The sequence below is a fragment of the Phascolarctos cinereus genome, unplaced genomic scaffold (assembly GCF_003287225.1).
Source record: "Phascolarctos cinereus isolate Bilbo 61053 unplaced genomic scaffold, phaCin_HiC Scaffold_3;HRSCAF=262, whole genome shotgun sequence".
In the NCBI taxonomy this organism is placed as follows: domain Eukaryota; kingdom Metazoa; phylum Chordata; class Mammalia; order Diprotodontia; family Phascolarctidae; genus Phascolarctos; species Phascolarctos cinereus.
Window position 1 is genome coordinate 36,885,454 of NW_027555736.1, and position 25,553 is coordinate 36,911,006.

Here is a 25,553-nt window from a genome sequence, read left to right on the forward strand (position 1 = left end):
TTCTTCCAGTCAATGGTCCTTTTCACTTAGGAACATAAAAATTTTCACTCCTGCTATCTGTAATTTGCACTACAAATTCTGAAGAATTCATTTAAACACTTGGCTGCTTTTCATATTAGCAACTTAACTTAAGATACTATGGATGTTAACTCTAAAACTAAAGTCGGTCTTCCTTTGATTCAGTTATTTTTTAAATTTAGATTCAAATCCAAGCTTTTAGAGACAACCTACACTGTAATTGTGATCTAACTTCAGGTTGTTTAGTCATTTTCAGTCATATCTGACTCTTCACGAACCCATTTGGGGCTTTCTTGGCAAAGATACTGGAGTGGTTTGTCATTTCCTTCTCCAGATCATTTTACAGATCAGGAAACTGAGGGAAACCAGGTTAAGTGATTTGCCCAGGATCATACAGTTTAGGTTGCATTTGAACTCAGGTCTTCCTGACCCCAGGTCTGTGCCATCCACTGCACCACCTAGCTGCCGTAACTTCATTACATGAGCCCTAAAACACCAATCTCCTTGTTTAAGCTTTATACATGACTTCTAGAACACAGGAGAAGTAGCCCATACTTCCTGTCACCCAGAGATAAGAAGAAACATGTCCTACTAGACATTCAAATGGAGGATGTCATTCGATTCATCTCAACCAATATTTATAAAAAATCTTACTGTGTGTCAAACAGTAAGGGGGAGATATTTTTTTCTTTTTTTTTTTTAAGGCAATCGGAGTTAAGTGACTTGCCCAGGGTCACACAGCTAGTAAGTGTCAAGTGTTTGGTCTGAGAGATATTTTCAAAAAGACAAGATTGTTATCATTATGGCCTGTATAACAGAACAGAAATGTAGGTACAACATATACAACCAAGAACGATAATACAAAATAGAACATGGTAAAAAAAAAAAAGAGACTGAGTTATTACTCTTGTTCTTTGTCACTATTATTATCATCATTCTCCTCCTCCCCCTCCAAGAAACAATGGGGGTGGGGCAGTAGAGTGAAAGGAGAACTGGCTCTAGAGCCAGAGGACCAGGACTCAGCTTTGACCTCTGTACTTTTCCACCTGTGTGACCTTGCCCAGGGTCTCTTTAAAGTCATTGATTCTCAGTTTCTTCAGTTATGAAAGAGGGAGAAGAGTCAACCTAGGGAATCTTGAGGGTCTCTAAGAACTCTAAATTCAGTAACCCTATAAATTCACAAGAAGTAAAAAATAATTGAAGAAAATCAAAATATAGAACCAAATTGATGCAAAATATTCATGTTTAATGATCATACTCAAAATCTACTGGGAAACAGAATGACTGAATAGTTTTCAGAAACAGTTTAACAAACAGAATCTGGACAGTTGTGGAAAAAATAATGTGTTTGAATCCATCTTACATCATAATCAGAATAAAATAGATCACTGATCTAAACAGAATAAAATCATAAAAATGGAAAAAAATGACATACCTGTCTCAACCATGGAGAGAAGAATCATCATCAAACAAAAAAGAACACCTCAGAGACAAATTCTGGTGTAACTGACTATATAAAAATGGAAGGATTTTACACAGTAAAAAAAAGAGTAACCAACAATGTTAGAATTTCAATAAGAAATAAGGTTTAAATGTGGGAAAGTAGAATTTTATGATACTATATTCAACTTAGAAAAAAGGCTAAGAAAGTAATTATACTCTAAGAAGCCTCTCCTTTGCCCCCACACCCCTCCTAAGCAAGCAAGCTCCTCCAGGTATGGACGTGTGTGTGTGTGTGTGTGTGTGTGTGTGTGTGTGTGTGTGTGTGTGTGTGTGTGTGTGTGTGTGTGTGTGTTGGGGGAGGGCTCAGGGGTCCATCTGGGGTTTTTTTCATTCTTTGCCTTTCTTTGTATCCCTAGCACTCAGCAAAGTACTGAAACACAGTAAACTCTTGAATTCTTGCTTATTGACACAAGTAGCTTTTAGTCATAGCTTCCTTTAGGAACTTTTTTACTCAAATATTAAAAGATCTTTTTACCTCTAGATCTATGTACCTATGACTAAATAGAGAATGAATGTATTTATCTGGTTGGAGGGGAGGAGATAGGCAAAGAAAAAAACACATCTATGACTCTAATTTATAGAGTGCTTTATCCAACACACTTAATGTAGGCTATCATTTGATTTTCATGATAATCTTATAAAGTAGGTGCTTCTACTATCTCCATTTTATAGATGAGGAAATTAAGGCTCAGAGAGGTTAAATGACTTGCCCAGGCTCACTCACACATCTAGTAAAAGGTCTGTGGTGGGAAATCATCTCCAGGGATTTCTGGCTCCATATCCAGTGCTTCTTGACCTAGCACCCTAAGGTTTCCAAAGAGCAGGCCCTGGCACATCAAGAGGTCTAAGTTTCTTTAACAAAGCAATGAACTACATAAAACTCACATTTGTAACTACAAGCACAAGTACAATGCTCTCAACTCGTCAATTCCTCATGACAAAAAATAATACTCAAAAAAGTTTGAAAACCACTGCAGTGGTATGGGGGGGTGCTATATGCACCCTTAAGGTGTGCACAAGAGTCTCTACTGGGGCAAAAGAAAATATGAGTAGAAGAGCAGTTGATGAGTACCCTTGCACCCTGTGCTTCCTCCTGTTGGTTGCTCTCTTCTTCCCCAAGCTTGTGGGGCCCTCTTCTGCTGGCAAGCAGGGAGGCAATCACCCCCCATTCCAGGCCAGTTAGGCTGCTATGCTTCCTCCACCCTGCCACAGAAAGAGAGGGCAGACCTCCTTGAATCCCTCATGAAAAACGTTTTTTGTACCATTAATAAAAACAAAAATGCCTAAAAGAGTACTTATTTTAATCCTTTTATGTACAGTTTTATAATGTAGATATTAATATGGAAGAACATATGTGTAATTTACAAATAAATATAAATGTATCTGGTGTTTGTGCATTTTTTTACCCAATAGGAGTGCACAAAGAAGTTTAGAGACCACTGGTATGGAGGAACTTGCCCCAGAGAACAGATCCCAGGAGCAATTAATCTCATCATTCAAGTCTGCAGAGAGGCAGACATTGGTTTGATACAAAGAAAAAACTTGCTAACAACCAGAGTTGTCCAAAAATAGAATGAACTGGGGGAAAGAGAGGCTTCCTTTCACTGAAGGTCTTTAAGTGGAAGATGACTGACCAATCACTTGTCAGTAAAGCTGTAGAAAGGATTTTTGTTCAAAACTAAAAGCATGTAGTCAAAATTGCAAAGAGGCAAAGCTAAGTTTGATACAAGTAAAAGCTTTGTAGCGAGCAATGAAAGCTAACCCACAGTGGGAGACAATGTTCAAGAAAAGGCTGGATGATCATGTGTCCTATGTGGGGCTGGGAGATGCTGATCCAGAAATCAGTTAGACTGGTCAGCTTCTAAGGTCCATTACAATTCTTGACAGTCTATGATTTCCCTAGGTAACACAAGTGGTATTTCCCCATTGTACAGAAAAGGAAACAAGCTTCACACAGCTATAAACATCAGGGATAGAACTCGAAACAAAGGTCTTGTCAAAATCTAAGACTTTGTGATTCTATGTATTATTGCATATGTTAATGAATAAAGGCAATAACATTTTTGTATGCTAGGTACTGTGCTGCTAATCTTGGAGGATGCAGATAAAAGAGACAGTTACTGCCCTTAAGATAATTACATTCTAGAGTCAAAATGGCAGCGTGAGAGCCAACATTTTTATTTTAGCCTTAGCTCATCCATAACCTTCTCCAAAATAATACAGAAAATGAGCCAGACCAAATTCTGGTGGGGAAAACCAAGAAAAAGTCACAGTGAGTCTTTTTTCTAGCCCAGGGAAGCTCAGAAAGATAGAGAGGTCTGCAGGGAGGCTGGTCAGGAGTAGTGGTGGCAGCAATAGGAAGCACTCCAGCGCCTAAGGACAGGAAAAGGACTGAACATCAGGCCAGTAAACACCTAGGCAGAAAAAGATCCCAGGGGACCACTGTCTTAGCGCTGGGAGAAAGAACAGGTGCATCTGGCAGCTGTGGCATCCAGTATCAGTACCAGGGGAGGGAACAGGGGCAAGAAACAAGTTCCAAAATCTAGCTGTACAGCAATGAGCCTAAAAGCAGAGTAGGCACTCAGTTCTAACCTTCAGCCCCACACATAAGCCAGCAGAGGAATCAGCCAGGGCAGGAGACCAAAATCAAGGAAGGGGCAGCAATTCAGTTGCTCTGAACCTGCAGAACTTCCCATGGGCCAACAGTTACTGAGTCCAGCAGCAGTGTATGGGAAACTCAAGCACACACAAGCCAACAGACCCAAACCTGGGTCAGGAACTTGCAAAGCTCAGACCAAGAGGGGAGCAAACAGACCTCTCCATGGTTCACACCACTTTGGAAGTGCAGAAAACTTACAAGAAAGCTGCAGGAGGACATAAAAAAGACAGACGTTCAGGCCAGACATTCTATCCCTCTCCTCCCAGAAGTGGGCAGAGCCCAACATTAACAAAGCTCAAAATTAAAAAGTAGGCTGTAAAAATGAGCAAACAAAAAAAAAGAACTCATAAAAGTTACTATGGTAACAGGGAACCTTAAGACACAAATATAGGGGAAGACAATGACTTGAATACATCTATGAGCAAAACATTGAAGGAAAAATGTAAATGGGACACAAGCCCAACAAGAATTCCTAGAAGTGCTAAAGAAACCAATTTTTAAAAAGAGCAAAAAAAAGAATTTTAAAAATCAAGCAAAAGTAGTATATGAAGAATTGGAAAAAGAAATGAGAGCTTTGCAGGAAAATTATGAAGAGAATTAATAGCTTGATAAAAGAGGTATAAAACAATAATGAAATCAAAAGACTGAAAAAATAGAAGAAAATATGAAATATCTCATAGGAAAAACAACTGACCTGGAAAACAGATGCAGGAGAGATAATTTAAGAATCACTGGACTATCTTGAAAGCCATGAAAAAAAGGGATGAAACTTCTTTTCAAGAAATTATAAAGGAAAATTGCCCAGATATCTTAGAATCAGAGAGCAAAGTGAAAGCTGAAAGAATCCACCGGTTACCTACTGAAAGGCACTTATATTCTCATAAGAAACAACACAAATTAGAGGGCAGCAGCAAAAAAGGAAGTTTTTGGTTAGGGAAATCGTGGTGAGTGGAATTATAAGGAATTGTCACACCCTTTCCAGAACCAACAGAAGTGTTCATTTGATTACTGTTACCCAAGGTATGCAAAGGAAGAAGATGGCAGGGGTAAAGGATGGAAGGGGCTGGTCCCTGACCCACTAAATACCTCTCACCAATCAGGGCAGCATGATCCCAGAGCATAGTTCCAAACTTACGTGGCTTAGTTCCTGCAGGGCACGGTTTCTAATGGCCTGATTAAGAGGGAAAAGCAGCTGCAATGGTGGAAGCAACAGGGCAGCATAATGGGAAGACGGCCCAGGTAAAGTACATAGTGTTACACTAATACAAAAATACTCATAGCATTCAAGCTCTACTTCAGAGAACACAACTCTGATGAGCTGGCCGCATCATTCAAATGCCCAACTTATATCTGCCTAAAATACTATTTTACAGAGAACTAACACAAGGCAAGTGCTCACACAGAGGTCAGAAGAAGTGATACAAGGACACTCGCAACATCTCTCTGAAGCACTCTGGAATCAATTGTGAGACATAGGAAATGCTAGCAGAGGACCACGCACCATGGGGTGCCTGCATCAAAGAAGGCAGTGTGAGCTTTGAGCAAAGGAAAATAGCAGCAGCTCAAAAGAAATGAGATGAGCAAATTTAGAGACATCTCCATTCCAAATGTTCATATAGACTATTCATGCCTGACTTGTGGTAGAACCTTCCGAGCTCTAATTGGCCTGACCAGCCATAGGTGGACACACTGTACTTTGACCCCAACATGATGATGTCATTTTGGTCCTCTTCCAATAGGAAGGACAACCAAACAACACTAATATACTATTACATATTCATATTTATTTAATATTAATAATGTTTAATATTACTAATATGTTAATGGAGCTGTGAATTGGTTCAACCATTCTGGAAAGCAATTTGAAATTATGATAACAAAGTAATCAAAATATATATAACCTTTGACCCAGAGGTCCCACTACTCAGCATATATCACAAGAGATCAAAGATGGAAAATGCTAACATATTCCAAAATATTTATAGTAACAAAACCTGGAAAACAAAGTTGAAACAATACTTCATAGAAACAAAGTATTTTTATCTTTTACTAAGATATAAATAGCAATTAGGGAATGGCTAAATAAACTTTGGCACATGAAAGTAATGGAATAGTTTTGTGCTATTAGAAATTATGACTAGGAAGAAAACAGGAAGTCATGGGGAAACTCAGATGAACTGATGCAAAATTTTAAAAAAACAGAACCAGAAAAACATATATAATGACTACAACGATGTAGCCATGCAACAATGTAAATGAAAAGAACAGCAATGTAAATAGAATAGAAAAGGTAAAGACTTCAATAATGATAGTAGGGTCTTTTCCAACACTAAAGTACTGAGATTCTGTATTTCAACAGCTGAAAATGAACAGAGAGGGAATATCCCAGAGCTGGAAAACATCAGGACCAAAGGCACGAAGTGTGGAAAGAACGGATCAACTGCTTCTTGGTCCTCAATATTCACATTACTTGCTTGGATGGGAGAGTTATTAATTGCAAAATCAAAATATAATAGATTTAGAGCTAGACGTGACTTTTGAGGCCAGTTTGTCCAGTCCCCTTATTTCACAGAAAACTGAGGCCCACAAAAATGTTTACCCAAGGTCACAAAGGTCATAGTTCTAAGGTTTAAGCCCAGGTTCTCAGGGCTCCAGATCCAGCATTCTTTCCTCTGCCCCACACCTATAGAGTGTTTGTCATTAGTACAAGGGAAATAGAAGAGAACACTGTCAGAGATATAATAAGTAATGAGAACTATGGATGTTGGGGAGAGAGTAGTAGGAGGCGACAGGAAGAGAACAGCAATCCGTAAGTTCTAACAGAAAATACATAAAACTTGAATCAAGCTAACTTGCTTAATGAAATGGAATTCCAAGTTTAAAATTTTTCCTTTTATAATTCCCACCTTAACCTCTACTATTAAGACATCATAAAACTCATTTTAAAAATACAAAGTTATTTTTAAACAGATAAAACTTTAAAACACACCCACAAAAGCAGCCCTACGGATATTAACAAGTAAACTATATCCAACTCTCCAACAAGGATGGGCCAAAACTGAAAAATCAATGCAAATGAAGAAAAATGAATACCTTTATGAACTACAATCTTCTAAGTTACTGACGATGCTATGTCCCAACTTCAAGTGACTAGGATAAAAGACTGTTGGAAAGATAGATTCCTAGAGATTAGCAGCAAATGCTTTTTTCAGGTTTCTTAACATCAAGTTTTCAAACACTGTGAATAAAAACCTAAAATAAATACATTTTAACAAAATTTGTGGTCAGAGTTCAGAAAGGCAAAAAAGCATCACTGCACTTTGCAACACCGATGAATACCTGAAAAATGTACGGCAAGATCAAGGTGCAGCACAGTAAAGTTTGAGGTGGTGTGTCACATTCCGAGCTAGTCACAATCACCAAGAAGAAAAATTCCATAATAAATACACAATAGAATAACAATTCAATGTAAAAGATATAAATAGCAAGTCCAAATTTAGCACAAACGGTCCAGTAATTCTTTGTGAAGATTTTTTTAATCAGAACCCCCAAACTCTGCTAGGAAGGAGAAGAACAGTCTATTTAAAGATGACTAAAATATATACACTTAAAAAGGTACTATAATTGGTCATTAGACACAAAATAAAAGGCTTTACTTCTTCCCAAAAAGTTTTAAATCTTAACGTTCTTCAATGTTCACAAAAATATATACTTCGTACACTTAGGCAATGTTCTCTTTTTCAAAGTTTCAATTGCTATTTCTGTAGCTGAACCTTTGTATAAAGAATGCACAGCTGCTCAGCAGATGTATAATTTCTCTGTTTAGATTCCATTATTTCCAACTTCATTTTGCTGGATGTTTTTGGATGTTCTATTTCCATCTGGTTTTTGACCTCCCTCAGTTCTGTTCCTTCCTCCCCCAATCTTATTCTGTTTTAGTTCATTCATTAAGCACCTCCCCACTCCCCCCAAAAAAACCTCCTCCAAATTAGAAACATCTTAACATTCATAACTTGTAAGCTTTTTGGAAACCTAGGAGTAGGAATTTAGGAAAGGAGAGGAAGATGCAGAAGGAACAACAGTTACATGACTATGCCAAGACAGAAAGCTATTTCAATTTAGCTCCTTGTTTTTTTAAGTTTCTCTTTCACTGAATACACACAAATGCAATTATAAGAAATTAATATGAGATGAAATATAATTTCAATATTACTTTTTTCTTTCCACAAATTCTTTCATATTAATAGAAAAGTTAAAATTGTATAATAGTTTACATAAGTAGCAAATAAAGAAAACATTAAAATTTAATTAAATTTTCAACTACTATAACTACATTGAATAATTTTTTTTAATAAATTAATAGAAATAGTTCAGGAGTAGCCCACAGAACACATTCATATAATATTAAATGATCATAGTTATCATAAATGTAGAGCTGGAAGGACCTCAGAGGTCACCTAATCCAGTTCCCTTACTTTAAAAATGAGGAAACGAGGCCCAGAAAACTTAAGGGACTTGCCCAAGGTAACACACATGTAGTAAACATCACAGCTGAGATTTCAACCCATTCCAGAGCCAATGTTCCTCCCATTAGACTCTGCTAACAATATATGTACTTGCTTTCAGACAGATTCTAGAGCACAACAGTAACATTACTAAGCTGCTCTTTCCATGAACACAGTATCAAAGAACAGCAGAAAAACATCTGGATCAGTTGCAACTATTGCTAGATGAGGAGCAACAATGCTTTCCCTGCTATTGAAAGCAGTCTCCTCTCTTCCCCCCTCCCATGTTCAATCAGTTGCTAAGTCCTATTGATTCTACCTTTCCTATCTTCTCTCCTCTATGATCTCTGCTCTACTCTGACACTACCACGATTTCGGTGCAGGCCCTTATCACCTTACACCTGGACTATTCTGAACTACTGCAATAGATTGACAGTTTGTATCCATTTTTCAAGTTCTATCTGCCACTCTGCTGTCAAAGTGATCTTCCTAAAAGTACAGGTCTGCTCAACCCCCTCCTCCTATTCAGTAAATCCCAGTGGCTCTCCATTACCTTCGGGATGAAACAGAAAATCCTCTGTTGGTCTTTTAAGGCCTTTCATAACCTGGCCCCTTTCTACCTTTCCATTTTGCTTATACCTTGCTTCCCACCATGAATTCTATAATCCAGCCACCCTGGAGGCCTTGCTGTTCCTCAAACAAAACATTCCATCTCAGGATTCCGGGCATTTTCTCTGTATGTCCCTCGTGCCTGGAATGCTCTCCTCCTCAACTCCTCCTCCTGCTTCCCTGGTTTCCAAGTCTCCACTAAAATCCCACCATCTACAAGAAACCTTTCCCAATCTGCCTTAATATTAGTCTGAAATTATCTCCAATTTACCTTGTTTTTGTGTTTTCTCTACCACTAGAATGGGTGCTGCTTCAAGAACAGGGGCTGTTTTTGTCTTCTTTGTATCCCTGCCATTTATCACAGTGCCTGACACATGTTAAGTGCTTCATAAATGCTTCTTGATTGTGGTTTATTATCATCTAATCAATGGTTTATTGAGCACTATACTCTGTACATGACACTGTACTTAGATGCTATGAAAAATAATCCCAAAAGATATGCACTCCACATATTCTCAAGAAGTTTACAGTTTAAGATAAACATGAACAAACACATACAGAAATGATTATTTTAAAAAAACATATCTAGAAGGTTTAGAATACGTTTTTTAAGAAAAGCACTTTGGGTTTGTTTTTTTTAATTTCCTATATTTAAAACTTCCACCAAAGGAATATGCAAGACAAATATTTGGTTAACTGAACTAAAGATATAATAAAAGGCCTATTTGCTGTTTCTCATTTCTGGGAAACACTATAGGAAGCAATAAAGAGAAGACTCTCACCCATGAGAAACTACACAAACATCATACTTTCATTTATTTCAGGTAAATTACAAAAAGACTAAAAACTGAAAAGTTCACTATGGGAATCTTACAATCTTGCAAAAAGTACAAGCTTTAGAAGGAAACACATGTAAGCTCTAAAAAAAAAAAGACCAATTAGAGCTTCCTGTGAATAATATTAATGAAGGAAAAAACTGCTAGACTTGAGAGGAAATCTGATCCCATCATCTATGTTACTGCAAAAGTAACTAACACAGGAGAAACCATGAAAATTAGAAAAAAAAAATCAGAATCAAAGCGAAAAGATTCTTACTCTAATTTGTTATTAATTCTACTACCACATTTAAGGTAAAACACTCAGTATTTCCATTAACTAGTTTATGATTAATCCTTTATTTTCAATCCAAAGCAGAATAAAACCTCAAGTCCTTGTTGCTCAGAGATACACCTGTATACACTACATGCTGAAGAGGTACTTCTACTGACATTTTAATCAGTTTCGAAATGAAGTCATTCCAGATAATCCAGAATACTGGAGAATAGGCTGTTTTGGTTAATATCTGGTTTGATTCAATTCAAGAAACATGTAGGAAGTGCCCTCTATTTGCCCAGTACAGTGTTAGGTGTTAGGTATACAAAGACAAAAATGAAAACTGTTCTGGCCAAAACACGTATGTTTCATTTGTTTGTTTGTGGCAGGATCCATGCTTTGATTGGTAGTATATAGAGCTCCCAAAGAAAATTCCCTCTTGCCAAGGCAGATGGCAGCTGTCAAGCAACACAGGAGCTGCCTGGGGCAATGAAGAGTTAAGTGATTTACCAAGGGTCTCTCAGTCAGTACAGGTCTGATGCAGAATTTGAATCCAGGCTTTCAAAGCTAGATTTCTCTGAGCACCAGCCTCAATGCCTAGGCACACCCAGATGTAAACATCCAAGCACACCAAGTAATAAAGTCAGGGTCTAGGCAGAGTTAATTATAGGACCGCCACTTGCCTGGGTAGTCCTGCCCTTCAGCAATGCTTCCTTTGCTTCTCAATTCTTACCCTATTTCTTCTTTACCTTTTCCTTAATTAAGTAAATTACCACTTACCATACATACATTACAAAATCTGAAAAAATTAGAATTTTTTAAAGGCATTCAATCTAAAATTATATTAATATAATTTAATCTTTGATGATTCAGAAACTACCTCAAGATCTTGATGTGACTCAAAGTCCCTATGAACATTTAATAAATCATTGTACTAAGATAAAATGTGGATGGTAGGGGAAATGTCTGTACTCACCAAAAAAGCCTAGATTTATTTTTTAAATAAAAACTAATATTTAAAACTTAAATTGAATGCTATTTCTCTATATTGGCCATGCTTAGTCCCCCCAGAAGAGAATCAAAATACACCCTCCCTTCCTTCTCACAAAGGTGAGGATTTCTGCCTTGAGACACAGGGGGACTTAGTTAATATGCTACTTGGTGTTGCTTTTTTTAGTCATAACTTTTTTTTCTTCTTTCTTTTTTATTCTTGTTATAAGGGATAGCTTTCTGTGTGGGAGAAATGAAGATGAAAGTAACTTTTTCAATAAAAAATGATCAATCTAACAACCTATTACATATTGTTTACTCATCTATGCAAATTGATAGCTGCCAGTAAGTGAAGAAAGAACAAAGGTCTAGTTAAATTACAAACACAATTACACTAAAGAGATGATGTCACACAGTTAACAACTAGTTTTATTACTAAATGTATATATGCACAGAGCTGACACTAACTCCATAAGGTCAAAAGTGAAGCTTATCTTTTAAAATTTCTCATTGAATTAAAAAAAAGGTTTCACTAAAAAATCTTCACCAATCAAAAGCATGGCTTGATAAATGTTACTTCACGTTACTTTGAGGATTATGATCATATTCATTCACTCATTTTATTTTTTGAATGGAGCTTTTGTTTTTATGTCATTTTATTTCCAAATCTCTCTCTCTTTCTCTGGGTCTCTCTTTGTGTCTCACACACTCACACACACACTCCCACGCTTCCACCTCCCACACAGGGCACTATCCCTCGTATCTGTTTTTAAATGTATAAAATGCATAATGTTAAAAATTATATCAATTACATTGAAAAGCAGTTATCAAGATAAAAACAAAGTCATAAACCCTAAATTATAAAACTCTCCCTAAGATAATTAATTTTTATTTTAAAAGTTATTTAACTATTTTAAAAGAGAATAGTGTGAAATCCTTTAAGTGAAAATAGAAAATATCCCTTTGTACCTCCCAAGGCATTCTCGTAAATAAAACAATCCAAACTTCTCATTTTACAGAAGAGAAAATTGAGACCCAAAAACAAGTGACTTAGAACTTAAGTCTCATAGCTGGTTTATGGAAAAACCAAGACTAGAAAGAATATTCCAGACCCACTCACTCCCAATTCAATGATCTTTCCCTTACAGAACATTAAAGCTTTCAAGGGATTCATGCCACACTGCCTTCTAACCTTCTACTTAACCTTCTTTCACAGACAGAGCACAGCCCTTCTTTTCCTTTATCAGCATCTGCTAAATGCTAAATCAGCCACAATTTCAATCCAAACTCTTCTTCCCCCCCCTTTTGCCTGTACCATAAGCTCAAATTTCTCCATAATGTAAGTAAATATTCCTCATAGGACTTGTGATTTTTAGATAGATATGTGTTTAATCATTAAATTCTGCCTATTTCCAATAATAGCACACCCACAGCATAGGATTACAATGTGATACAGTGCTAAGTACTACTACCCAGCAGTGAGGAATTGCAACCTCAAAGCCACATGTGGCCTTCTAGGTCCTTGGGTGTGGCCTTTTGACTAAATCCAAGTTTTACAGAACAAATCCTTGTATTAAGGGGATTTGTTCTGTGCAGTTTGGATTCAGTCAAAGGGCCATCATACTTGAGGACCTAGAGGACCTACCACATGTGACCTTGAGGCAGAAGGTTCCCCACCCCTGTACAATGCTGAACCCAGTAAAAGTCAGTTGAAGGAATTGGGAATGATTAGTCCTGAAAAGACTTAAGAGAATGAGGATCATGGAGTTTAAGGTTGGAAGGAACCTTAGGGAGATCATCTAACCTAATTCTATCACTTTATATATAATGAAACTGAGCCCCACAGATATTAAGCGACCTGAGAGGCATCATGATCTAGTGGAAAAGCACTAGATCAGGGGTTCTTAGCCTGAGGTGTGCGGACTTTTTTTTTTAATATGTGATAAACTATATTTCACTATACATTTTATTTATTTAAAAAACATTATTCTGAGAAGCAGTCCTGAGGTTTTAGACTGCCAGAGGTCCATCACTCTCTCTCTCTCTCACACACACACACAATACCTACCCCCCCCTCTCTCTCTCATTCTCTCTCTCCCCCTACTTTACCTGTACTAGATAAACAGAAGTCCTGATGTGGATGCTGTCCATATGATTTGGGGAAATTCATTTGACTTCTCTGACCCTTAGTTTCTTCATTTGTAAAAATGGACATAACAACATTCACACTACCTGTTTTATAGAATTCCTATGAAAAAAATTTGGTCAAACTGACCATTTTTAATGAGTTACTATCATTGCCCAAGGCCAAATGGGGAGCAAAGAGAAGATGTGTAGATTTGAACTTTCAAGGAGGTTTTCTCACTCCAGATTCAGTAGTCTTTCCTGCAACTAGGCTATATCAGTTTCTTCAAAACTGGAAGTTAGGAAAGAGAAATTAGACATACTCTGATTCTAGGAGCCAGAAGGAGGAGAAATGGATGGCAGTTATGAGACAGCAAATCTTAGCACAATGCAATGAAGAACTTCCTATCTGAACTCCCTAAAAATAAAATAAAGGGCCTCAATAGATAGATAGTGAGCTCCCCATCACTGGAGGTCTTCAAGTAAAAGCTAAATGATCACTTGGTGGAGATATGGGGGGAAGGGAGAGAACTCTGCTACAAGCAGCCGGTGAACAAGATGATCCTAAATTAAAGTTCTTTTGAAGGTCTCAAAGGGAAATGCCCTAAGATCAGAAAAAAGAAGTGCTTGAAGTCAAATAGTTATCCTTTCATTTAAATGCTGAATTTTAAAAAAGAATTTAATTTTACCTGTTATACTTGTTCCCTCCTAGTTCTAGAATCTATACACCAATGAATACCAAGTTTTCATTCTGTCCCTACGTGTCAGTACTCTGTCAAGTATTAGAGGAAACACAAAGGAGCACAAGAAGAAAATTTTAACATTCATCCCCACTTCTCTCACTCACTTTTCAACCTCTTGCAATTTGGACTCCAACCTGCTCTCTCCAAAAAACTTGTTCTCCCAATGGTTACCAATAAACTCTTATTTGCTCAATCCAATAATCTTTTTACAGTCTTCATCCTTTCTGAATGAATTTGATACTGCTGACCTCCACTGTCCTCTCCGGGGTTTCATGACACTGTTCTCTCCAGCAGTCTTTTCTCAGTCTGCTCTGCCAGCTCCTCTTCCATGTCCTGCCCTCTGAGTACACACTCCGAGGGTTTGTCCTGGACTTTCTTCTCTTCCATATCTCTCAAGGATCCCATCAGCTTCTAAGCAGATGACTCCAGTCGAAGTCTCTGTCCTCAGAACCAATTTTATATTACCAAGTACCTACTAGATATATCCCATTAGCTGTCCCACAGCCATCTCAAACTCCACATGTCCAAAGGAGAACTCATCTTTCTCCCCAAATGCATACCTTGTCCTCCTTACCTATTCTGCTGAGTGTCAGATCATCCTTCTGGTCACTTTGTTTCACAATCAAGAACTTGTCCTCAACTCGTCCCTCTCCTTCAACTTCCTATCAAATTAGTTAAGTCAATTTCTCAACACAAAATATCTTATATCTGTCCCCTTTTCTCCACTCACATGGCTACCAGCCTAGTTCAGGCCCTGATCCCCTCTCTCTGTGGCACTGCTGCAACGACATTCTGTTAGGTCCTCCTTCGCTGCCTTCTTGTTGCAACCCATCCTCCACACAACTATCAAATTGGTACCTCTAAAGCACAGATCTGACCATGTCACTCCCGTGCTTAAAAAGTTCTAGGGACTTCCTCTAGGACCAAATACAAAACTCTCTGGCACTTAAAGCCCTTCACAATCTGGTACCAACCTACTTTTCCAGGTGTATTACACAGAACCCTTCTTCATACACTCTATGCAGGAGCTGACCTGGTCTAGCTGCTGTCACTCACATACGACATTCCAAATCCTGTCTTCATGCCTTTGGGACAGGCTGTGCCCTATTCATGCACTCCCAACTTAGCTCCACCTCATCAAACAACCGCTTCCCTCAAACCCCAGCTCAAGGCCATCTCCTGCATGGCCTCGCTCCTGATTTTCCCCTGCCACCATCACCACTACAAAATCAACCAACATTTAGTAAGGATGTATACTGCAAAGCAGTATACTAGGCACTGAGGATACAAAGACAGTACCTTCCCCCAAGGAGCTTATATTCTATCGGGGGGGGGGGTGTAAATAGAGAGGTATCTACAAAATATATGCCAAATAAATAAGGGCAATTGGAGAGACTACTAAGGGCTTAGTTTAGAAAGTGGTGCTGGCGTTGAATCTGGAAGGAAACAAGGGATGCTAAGAGACGGATGTGAGGAAACAACGTTTCCTAGGCCTAGGGGACAGCTGGTGCAGAAGCACAGACATGAGACAGGGAAGGAACACACTAGACTGGCTGGACCAGAGAAGGTAGGAAAGGAGGTAATATATAACAGAGGAGAAAGGTAAGGGAACATCAGATTGTACAGGATTTAAAAGCCAGATAAATAAGCTTACATTGGTCCAAAAGGAGACAGGAAGCCAGAGGAGTGATCTGGTGAGACCGATGCCTTAAGAAAAATCATGTTAGCAGCTGTGTGGAGTACAGACCGGAATGAGAAGGTTGAAGCAAGAAGACCAATGAGGTGGCTACTGCAATAGACCAGGCAAAAGGTGCCAATGGCCTGCAGCAGAGTACTGGTCATGTGCTGGATATGAGATGTGGAAGGCAGAGACGTCAAGATTTAACAAGTGAGTACACATGTGGGGTGAGCGAGAGTGAAGAGAGTAAAGACACCAAAGGGGGGAGGTGAAGTGACCAGAAGGGCAGAGGTGCCTTCAAAAGAAGTTCTGCGGTGCAGTGGATAGAGCACTGGCCCTGGAGTTAGAAGGACCTGAGTTCAAATCTGGCCTCAGACACTTAATACTCACTTAGCTGTGTGACCCTGGGCAAGTTACCTAACCCCAACTGCCTCACCAAAAAGAAACAAACAAAAAAAAGTTCAGGAAGAGGAATGTGTTTCAGGGAAAGAAGTTCTTTTTTGGATATGTTCAATAGGAGATGAATAAATGAAAAAAGTATTTATTAAGTGCCCATTATATGCAAATCACCATAAACTGGCTATGGGACATTCATTTAAAATGTCTAATAGGTAGTTCAAGATGCATAACTGTGGCTCAAGCAAGACAACATGATTGAATAGATAAGTCTTGGAGTTACCTGCACAAAAATAACAAGTCCACGGAAACTGAAGAGATCACCAAGCAAAAAGTGAAAAGGGTTCAGAACATAGTTCTGGAGTACACCCAGTTAGGGGATTATGATATAGATGATGAACTGGCAAAGGATACAAATAATAATAACAATAACAGCTAACACTTATGTTGCAATTTGCCAATCTCATTGGAGAGATAGGGGCTATGACGATCCTCATTTTGTAGATGAGCAAAAGTAAGGCTCAAAAAGATTCAGTTACTTGTGCAGGGTCACACAGCCAGCAAGTCTTTGAAGCAGGATTCAACCTTAGGTCTTCCTGACACTAAGTCCAGCACACTATTCTCTACACCAGATACAAAAGGGAGGTACAGAGAGCAACATCACAAAAACTCAGAGGAGAGAGAATATCCAGGAAAAGGAGGTGATCAACCATGTCCCATGCTGAGGACTGTGAAAAGGCCATGTCATTTAGCAATTAAAATGGTGTCTGTTTCAGAGTGACGTTGGAAGCCAGATTCCAAGGTGTTAAGGAGAGAAAGAGAAGTGAAGGCATTGATAGTAGAGAGCTTTTTCTTAAAGCCTGGCAGTAAATGAAAGGAGAGATATAGGACAATGGACTTAAGGGGCCAGTAAAATCTAGCGAAGATTTTTTTCAGGATGGGGGAGACTTAAGCAAGCTTGCAAGCAGAGGGGGAAAGCCTACAGACCGGTAGAGATTAAACATTACAGAGAGGGGATGACTGTGGGGACTAATCTACTAGAAAGCCTGAATCAGACGGGATCTTGGACACTTGTAGACTGCTTGACCTTTACAAAAAGCTTCACCTCCTCATTATAAAATGGTATAAAGGATATGATGGGGGATAATATAAATAGTTTTAGAAATGTATTGATGTGGAGAAAAATGAAGCTCAATCTATTTTTTCAGCAAAATATGAAGTCAAATCCTAAACTGAAAGGATATGAGAAGGGGGTGGCAAGGAAGGGAGGCTTAAAGAGATGTTGGAACACCCTGTGGGAATTCAGATAAAAAATCAATCGTTGTGGTTTCAGTCACGTCCAACTCTTCATGACTTCAATCTGGGGTTTTCTCAGCAAAGATTACTGGAGTGGTTTGCCATTTACTTCTCCAGCTCATTTTACAGATAAGGAAACTGAGGCAAACAGGGTCACACAGCTAGTAAAGAGCAAAAACAATAACAACAAATCTCTAGTGCCTATTAATAAATCATTTATAAGAGCCAATTCTTGCCTTCAAAAATGTGTAATCCAGCAGGGGAGACAAAACAACTATTTGAACAGTGAAATGAAAATGCAAGGGCTAAATAGTAGTACACGATTAAAAACAAAAGACTGTGCACTACATGATTAACTGCCAATGAATGGTAGAGAATGTAAATGTCATAGATCTTTAAGAGGAGGAGAAGATTACTTCAAGCTGGATTGGTCATGGAAGGTTTAAAGAAACAAACAGGATTTGAACTGAGACTTGAAGGATCCCTGCAAAGGAAGGAAATTTCATAGCCAAACCTGGAGAGGCAGGAGAGGCCAGGAGCTGTGCGGTACCAAGGCATGTTGGTTGAAGCTGAGGATTCATTCAGGGAAATAATGGAAGATACGACTAGAAAGGCACACCTGTGTCTGACTGCAGAGGGCCTGGAAACTTACTTGGATTTTCCCCTGTAACTACAGTCTCAAGCTCTCTCCAGACTGCAGCTCTTTTTTTTTTTCTATAGTGGGACCAGACCTGTACTTTCACTGGTATGGGAAAATCCCAGTGGAAAAAAGTTCTTCTAGATCAGTAATGTTCTTCTGCACAGTCTCAGATGGTTACCTGGGCACTTAGAAGGTTCTATAAGTAGCCCAAGGTCACATGGTTAAATGCATCCGAGAAAAAGACTGAAATCCAGATTTTTCTTGACTCCAGTGTCAGTCCTCCATCTATACCATGCTCCCTCAATCTTCTGAACATGAAAAGAGTTCATATATTCAGATATAACTAACAGTTAAGCACTGAATTTTTTAAAATTCTTAAAAACTTTTCTTATTACTCTTATAAAGAAAACTATAAAGTATTATTTTTCTATTTAAATATAACTTTTGACAAAAAATTATCAGGACATCATTGAATTTTTTAAACATCTTTCAATAAATGTAAACTACAAACTTCAACAAGTAATATAATGCCCCTTTAACATTTCCTATATGAATCGATTCAGACTAAGACCTAAAAAGGAATCTTTGTTAAATATACATTTCATACTTTCAAAACTATTATTTCATGAAATTGGAAAGAAACTTAATTGAAGCTGAAGAAAACTGCCTATTGATAATTAACGTGATAGAATTTCACTTTTATTACTCCTCAAAAATTAGAATTGTCCCATAATGCCCTTATAATCTCCCATATGTAGATTTCTTGGCTTCTCTAATTGAAGAAAGAAAAGTCTATGTTAAAAAAAAAACCCTAAAAAACAAAAGGAAAGTGAATGAAGGTGGTCTTTAATATTCTCAGTCACTAACACTACTCTGAAATACAAATAGCTGAAAATCTTTTCCTTCATTACTTACAGTACCTGCCAAGACAGGAGATCAAATGTTCCAGGGGAAATGCAAAAACTCAATGACATCATTCAGTACTTAAAGCAATACACAATCTACAGCTTTAGCAGCTCCTGGCTCTATATTAAGTGTTAACATTAAAAAAAAAAAATCCTGAACTTAGGTTTAAAAAGCTTACATACTTGGGTTCAAGAACAATTAAAGACTGTGAAGTTAATATAACAGAAAATTCTGGTCTACTAGCACAAAGGAGATGTATAAACACAATGACTACTTCCTTAGCAATACTGCTCTAATGAGGTATAATTGTTAAAAACTAAATCTAGCTTTTCAAAAAAGATGTTTGAGGAAGGTGGTGGGAAAGAATAATGGAGAATCCACTATTTCAACGTAATCTAAATATTTCACTGAGATTTAATTGTTGTTATTTTCCTTACTACTGATTTCCTCCCAAAACCTCATAAAGAGAAACCATAACCTAAATTTGGAGCAGTTCTAGACATTTAATATTAAACAACTCACCAGGAAATGGTAAGATTAGAACTACACAGTCAGAACCTAGAACCAAAAGTTTGAGGGTAAAGAAGTCACCAAATGTTAGTAATTGGGCAAGCGTCTTTCAGTCCTCAATATATTTTGTACTCCCTTAAACTCCTAAGTTCCTCCTTTTTTGGGGGAATGGGGGGTGGGGGAGGTATTGTTGTGATCATAAATACCAAATAAAATGGGCATTTCCACATCCATAGTAGAACAGAAAAAGCAGACTGTACCTGAAACTGTGAAGCTTCATTACATACAGCTTGCTTTTCTCTTATAAATACCTAATAAATTCAATATGTACCTTTCAAGGCTGTCCTGCTTGTCTTTGATGCTTTTGGGTCTCCTGTCTGCTCTCTTCTACGCATTTTTCTAATGATATTCTTCAATGATATCCTTTTCTTACTTTCTTTTCTTTTTCTTTGTAGAGGCTGCCCTATCCCATCCCCCCAACTGAAAGAAAGAAAGAAGGAAAGAAAGAAAGAGACAGTAAAAGACAGTAAGAGACAGGAAGGAAGGAAGGAAGAAGGAAGGAAGGAAGGAAGGAAGGAAGGAAGGAAGGAAGGAAGGAAGGAAGGAAGGAAGGAAGGAAGGAGGAAGGAGAGAGAGAGAGAGAGAGAGAGAGAGAGAGAGAGAGAGAGAGAGAAAGAAAGAAAGAAAGAAAGAAAGAAAGAAAGAAAGAAAGAAAGAAAGAAAGAAAGAAAGAAAGAAAGAAAGAAAAGCAGGAAGAGAAAGAAAGAAAAGAAGAAAGGAAGGAAGGAAGAAAATCCCTTGTAACTAATATACAGAGTTAAGGAAAACAACTCCGACACTGGCTCTGTCTGGAAATATATTTCATATTCTGCAGCTTGAGTCCACCAAGACCTCTTTGTTATGAGGCAAGTTAACATACTTCATCTTCAGTTGTCCAGAAGAACTACAGCTGGTTGCTGCACAGATCAAAATCCTGAAGTCTTTCAAAGTTATTTTTCTTCATAATGTTGTTGTTATTATGTAAATTGTTTTTTCCTGATTCTCCTCACCTCACTCTGTATCAATTCATATAAATCTTCCCAGGTTTCTCAGAAATTGTCCCATGAATAATTTCTTATGGTGCCATAATATAATCCCATTACATTCATAACTTGTCCAGCTATTCCCCAACTAATGGACAGACATCCCCTTAGTTTCCAGTTCTTTGCCATACCAAAAAGAGCTGCTAGAAATATTTCTGGGTCCTTTTCTTCTTTCTTTGCTTCTTTGTGATACCGGCCCTAGTAGTGGTTTCACTGGGTCAAAGGGTATACACAGTTTAATCAGCCAAGTCTTCTCCCTCTACTATCAAAAGAAGGTTGTAACTCAGATCTGAAATGGCTTAACTTAAGCTACTGGGTATTACTGAAAGAAAATGAGTATCCCATTCCGTGAATCTTATTACAGCAACAATAACTCCTCTGAAGTCTGCACCAACTGGAAATGGAGTTCAGACTGTGTTCAGGGTTCAGTGCAACTAGGCTGCCAGCAATGGCCTCCTCTCTGAAATGGTATACCTTTCCTAGAATAAGTCAACAGCCAGCTTTCTTAAATGAAAATCTTTCAATGCAAAGGATATTATCAACTGACTGGGTCATCATTACAAATAAAGTAGCGAAACCTGCAACAAGCCATATCTACTCCAAAAACAACAAAGTTCATCAGAAGCCTCATCAGTGTGTAAAACTGTGAGCTGCACTCAAATCAACCACAGCAGAACCCATCAGATTCCTGTGTAATACTCAAAAATGTTCTCCCTATATATGTCCATTGATTTTATACCTTGAAAGTTTCTTATATATCTGTATTTCAATATACTAACCCTGGGATAACAAAGCACAAAATTAAGTCTTAATTTTTCATAGTGAGTTTCAAAAGCTATACTTTTTTTTTGTTAAAGGGGGTTAAGTGACTTGCCCAGGGTCACACAAGCCAGTAAGTGTCATGTGTCTGAGGCTGGATTTGAACTAGGGTCCTCCTGAATCCAGGGCCAATGCTCTATCCACTGTACCACCTAGCTGCCCCCTCAAAAGCTATACTTTTGAAAGAACCCTGAAAAGCCATAAAATCACAAATCCATGCAAGTCTTGAAAACGACAAAAGAAAAGTTGGAAACAACTGTTATCAGCCTGCATCCCCATGCCCCCAAATCTCCCACACAACCAGAAATGTTTTCACTTCACTTAACTATATACATCCTGAAATTCCACCAATTAAAGATTAATTTGGGTTAACAAACATCCTTTTTCAAATTTGCAAATGCCTCAGGGAGGCAGGGTTAAGTGGCTATACAATCATTCACATGTTAGTGTGACAATTCAATCCAATTGCTTTCCTCTAATCAAGAGACATCAACTAGCTAGGAAGGAACAGAAACTTTAACTATGGTAACTGGACTTTGGGAAAGCTGAAAGATAGCCTTGGCTTCTGGGGCAGGCACAGCAAAAATTAAGGCCCAAAAAGTGAGGTGCCAAGGAGAAATGTTTACCTGTTTCAAAGACTTGACAGGCAGATTAGTGCTAGGGGGAAGAGTTGGAAACTCCTCTTCCCTATGTACTACATGGTCCCCCTCAAACCAACCAATTAAGTATCTTTTCCACTATGAGTCTAGGAACCTAAGGATCACAACACTGGTTAAGAGATCCAGAGACTGCTTTTATATATCATTTCAATGTAAAAAAAAATAATTCTGTTGGACAATTTTGATTTTAAAAATTTCAAAAAGTTATCTTTCAATCTTAATTCACAAGAGTTCAATACATCAACAACAAATGCTTATTATGAGCTTACTATGTTCAAGGCTCTGGAATTAACCACACAAAACAATACAAAAAAATTGTTCCTACCCTCAAGAAGCTTACATTTTACTTAATTACAACTTCAAAGCAAATAACCTGTCCATCAAAAAAAATGAAATATCCTAGAAGTTATTTTCCCAACACAAATAATTAGAAAGTGAAATTAAAAACTCTCCTGTAAATTTTATGTACTGGAAATTAAAACTGATCTCAAAAATGTTCCCTAAGAGTGAAAATATTTCCAGCAACATTTCTTAACTCCTTTGAAAATACAGTAGCGGTATAAAAGACTGTTACAAGTCATTCTACTAAGGTAAAAAACGTTCTGAAGCACTGAATATCATCCAATGATTAAAGACACCATCCAAAGCCAGAACCTAAGTTGGAGCATATATTTTTTTTTCATTTCACTGCTCAGATAACACTTTTCTTTTAAGTAGAAAGAACCCTTTGGTTCTTCACACTCTCTTTACAACTTCGGTGGTTGCTGAGACGTAATCTGATTGATCATGACATTCTTACACATCAAATATGAACATGCTTTTCAGTTTTCAGTGCAAATTTCTAGAAAATTTCCGTTTTCTGAAGTTCCCCGTGGAAGATGCACCAGCCAACTTCTGCCAGCTGTAGAACAGGTGAACACAAAGGGACTGACTGCCTGCAAGTCAACATACAACCCCGGCACTTGGGTTCAAGAATCACGATCTTTTAAATCTCTGCCCAGATGAATTCTTTTGACTTTGACCTCATAGTATGCATACTAAGAGGCCGACAACCTAAACAAAAAGTTAATCTTGAAGACGAACTCGAGGCACTGAAGGATTCAACAAGCAAACCTTGGAGACTCCTTCCCTCCCCCCAAACTCAGCCAGCCTCTGCCATAGAAGGAATTGAAAATAACTGGGGCCCACACAAAGTGGCTCCAATTGCAGAGGCCAGACAGAGGAACTAGGTGATGGGGGGGGGGGGAACAGTCATGTCTGAAGTGAGGGGAAGGGGGATTCTGAGAAGGAAACCTGGAAGGAGACAGAATGAAGAGGCTTTGGGGAGCAGAGAAACACAGGAGGACAATGGAGGTCTGGCTTCACGGACCAGCTAAAATTAAGCTGGGGTGGGGGGGAGTAAGGAAGCCAATGGTCAGGAGGTTTGGGCCAAGTGTCTAAGGAGGTCAGTTTGGGAGATGTACAGCGCAGGGGGAGGGATCTGACAAGGAGGGATTAAAGGGAGGCGGGGGGGGGGTTAAGGGAGCAGGCTAAAGGCAAAGGAAAGGAGGGTACATGATGGGGAGGAGGAGGGGGACACTGGAAGCCAGCAAGGTGAAGGGAGGGGGGAGGGAGAGCTGGATGAAGGGGTCAGTGTGTGGGGCGGAAGCAGGGGGGCCGGCAGGGGGATAAGGGGACTGCGGGTGATTAGGGCAGAGGCTGAGAACGAAGGAGGGGGCTTGTCGAGGGTCCTGGGGGAGGGACCAGTAGGGGGCTGAGGGGTACAGCGGGGAAGCGGGGCGGCAGGGGCTGACGGGGTCTGGGGAAGGGGGGCAGCTGACAGGTGGGGCGCTACAGCCCTAAAAGGAAGTCGGGGGGCTGCCTTAGGGGGTCGATGAGGGGGAAGAAGCATGGGGGAGGGGCGGGGAGCGGGTGCAGCTCGGCGGCTCAGGCCCCTCCGGCCCCGCGGCCTCGCGTGAGCGCGCGCCCCGGCCCGCACCCCAACTTCCCTCGGCGGCGGACTCACCGAGGGCGCGGGGGGCTCATCCTTCCTGCCGAGGGCCGGGCGGCCGGACTCCTGGGGCCCTCCCCGGCCACCGCCGCCGCCGCCGCCGCCGCCGCCCTCCCCCCCGGGCCTCCGCGACCTCTCGGGCCGGCAAGGCTCGGGCTCCGGCTGCGGGGCGCGCTCCGGCTGGGGCGGTGCGGGCGCGGGCGGGTGCTGGTGCGGCTGGCGCGGCGCAGCGCCTCTGAGGCGTCACTCCCGCTCCTCTCGTCGTCTCTCCCGGCTCCCTCCCTCTCTCTCTCCCTCTCCCCGCGCTGCGCGAGGAGGAGGCGGCGGCGGCGGCGGATTCCAATCAGTGCAGCCGCGGCCCAGACGAGGCTCGGGACGGCGGGGGAGGAGGAGGGGCTGGACCCGCGGGGGGGAGGGGAGGTGCTCGAGAAGGGGGCGGGGCGTCGAGGGGCGGGGCCACCTCCGGGCTCCGCACGCACGCACGCGCCCCCACGCTCCTGCGCAGACCCCGCCCCGCCCTTCGCATCCGGGGAGTCGGAAGGAGACGAGCGAGCGTCGGCGGAGGCGCCCGAGGGGTCCGAGGAAGCTCCTCTCCCCCCTCCCTGCCCCCCGGCCGGAGTCGGCCTGGGGGGAGCCTCGTGCTGGGAGCCTCCCAGCCTCGCCACGGCGTCTGGGGTCTGGCACACAGCAGGCGCTTAATCAATGCTGGTTGGCCGCGCCCACCCGTTTCTAGACCCTCTACTGCTATTTCACAGAAAGATACGGAAGTTAGGGTTGTTGCTGTCTGCACTGTGGGAGGGAATTCCCACACCGACAAGATCCTCCTCGATCTCTAAGAAGTGCACGGAATCTAAAGTTTGATCTGAAATCCCTCTTTCTGCTGGAAACCCTTGTGACTCCTTCCCCCTTGATTATCTCCAGTCATCCCATATCTCTCGTTTGTAAACAGCTCCTTCCCAAGAGCTCCCCAAGACCCCACGGGTCTGCCTCTAGGCCGGGACGCTACCCCATGTCCCTTGGCTCCCCTCCAGCCCCCCAAGACGTTGGCGACCCCTCTCCCCCAGCACAGATGCCTTGGCGTCCTGGACCTGGCCTCACCTCGTGTCCCCTTTCATCCATGCCCGGCTCCCTGCATTCCTGTGCACGGGGAAGCTACCTGCATATCTTCCACCCCGCCCCAGCCCCAGCTCAAAAACCTTCACAGACTATCGAGGGGTTTTATCTCCTAATCTAAAACACAAATAGTTCGTCTAAACCAGTGGGCCTCCCCCACCCCCCGCCCCGAACTTAGAGGAGATAATGCATCTTTTTCCTTCTCTGACCTAGTCTCTTCC

General features: G+C 40.3%; 1 protein-coding gene across 1 annotated transcript in view; it reads right to left on the reverse strand.

Annotated features, from left to right (window-relative positions):
* LOC110213981 (uncharacterized) overlaps nt 1-25,338 on the reverse strand; it is a 50,102-nt gene extending 24,764 nt beyond the window's left edge. Inside the window, exons 1-2 of the mRNA XM_020994562.1 lie at nt 25,318-25,338; nt 24,235-24,896 (exon numbers count right to left, since the gene is read on the reverse strand). Coding sequence (XP_020850221.1) covers nt 24,235-24,896; nt 25,318-25,338 — 683 coding nt within the window. The remainder of the gene's footprint in view (nt 1-24,234; nt 24,897-25,317) is intronic.
* Between the last annotated feature and the right edge of the window lie 215 nt (nt 25,339-25,553).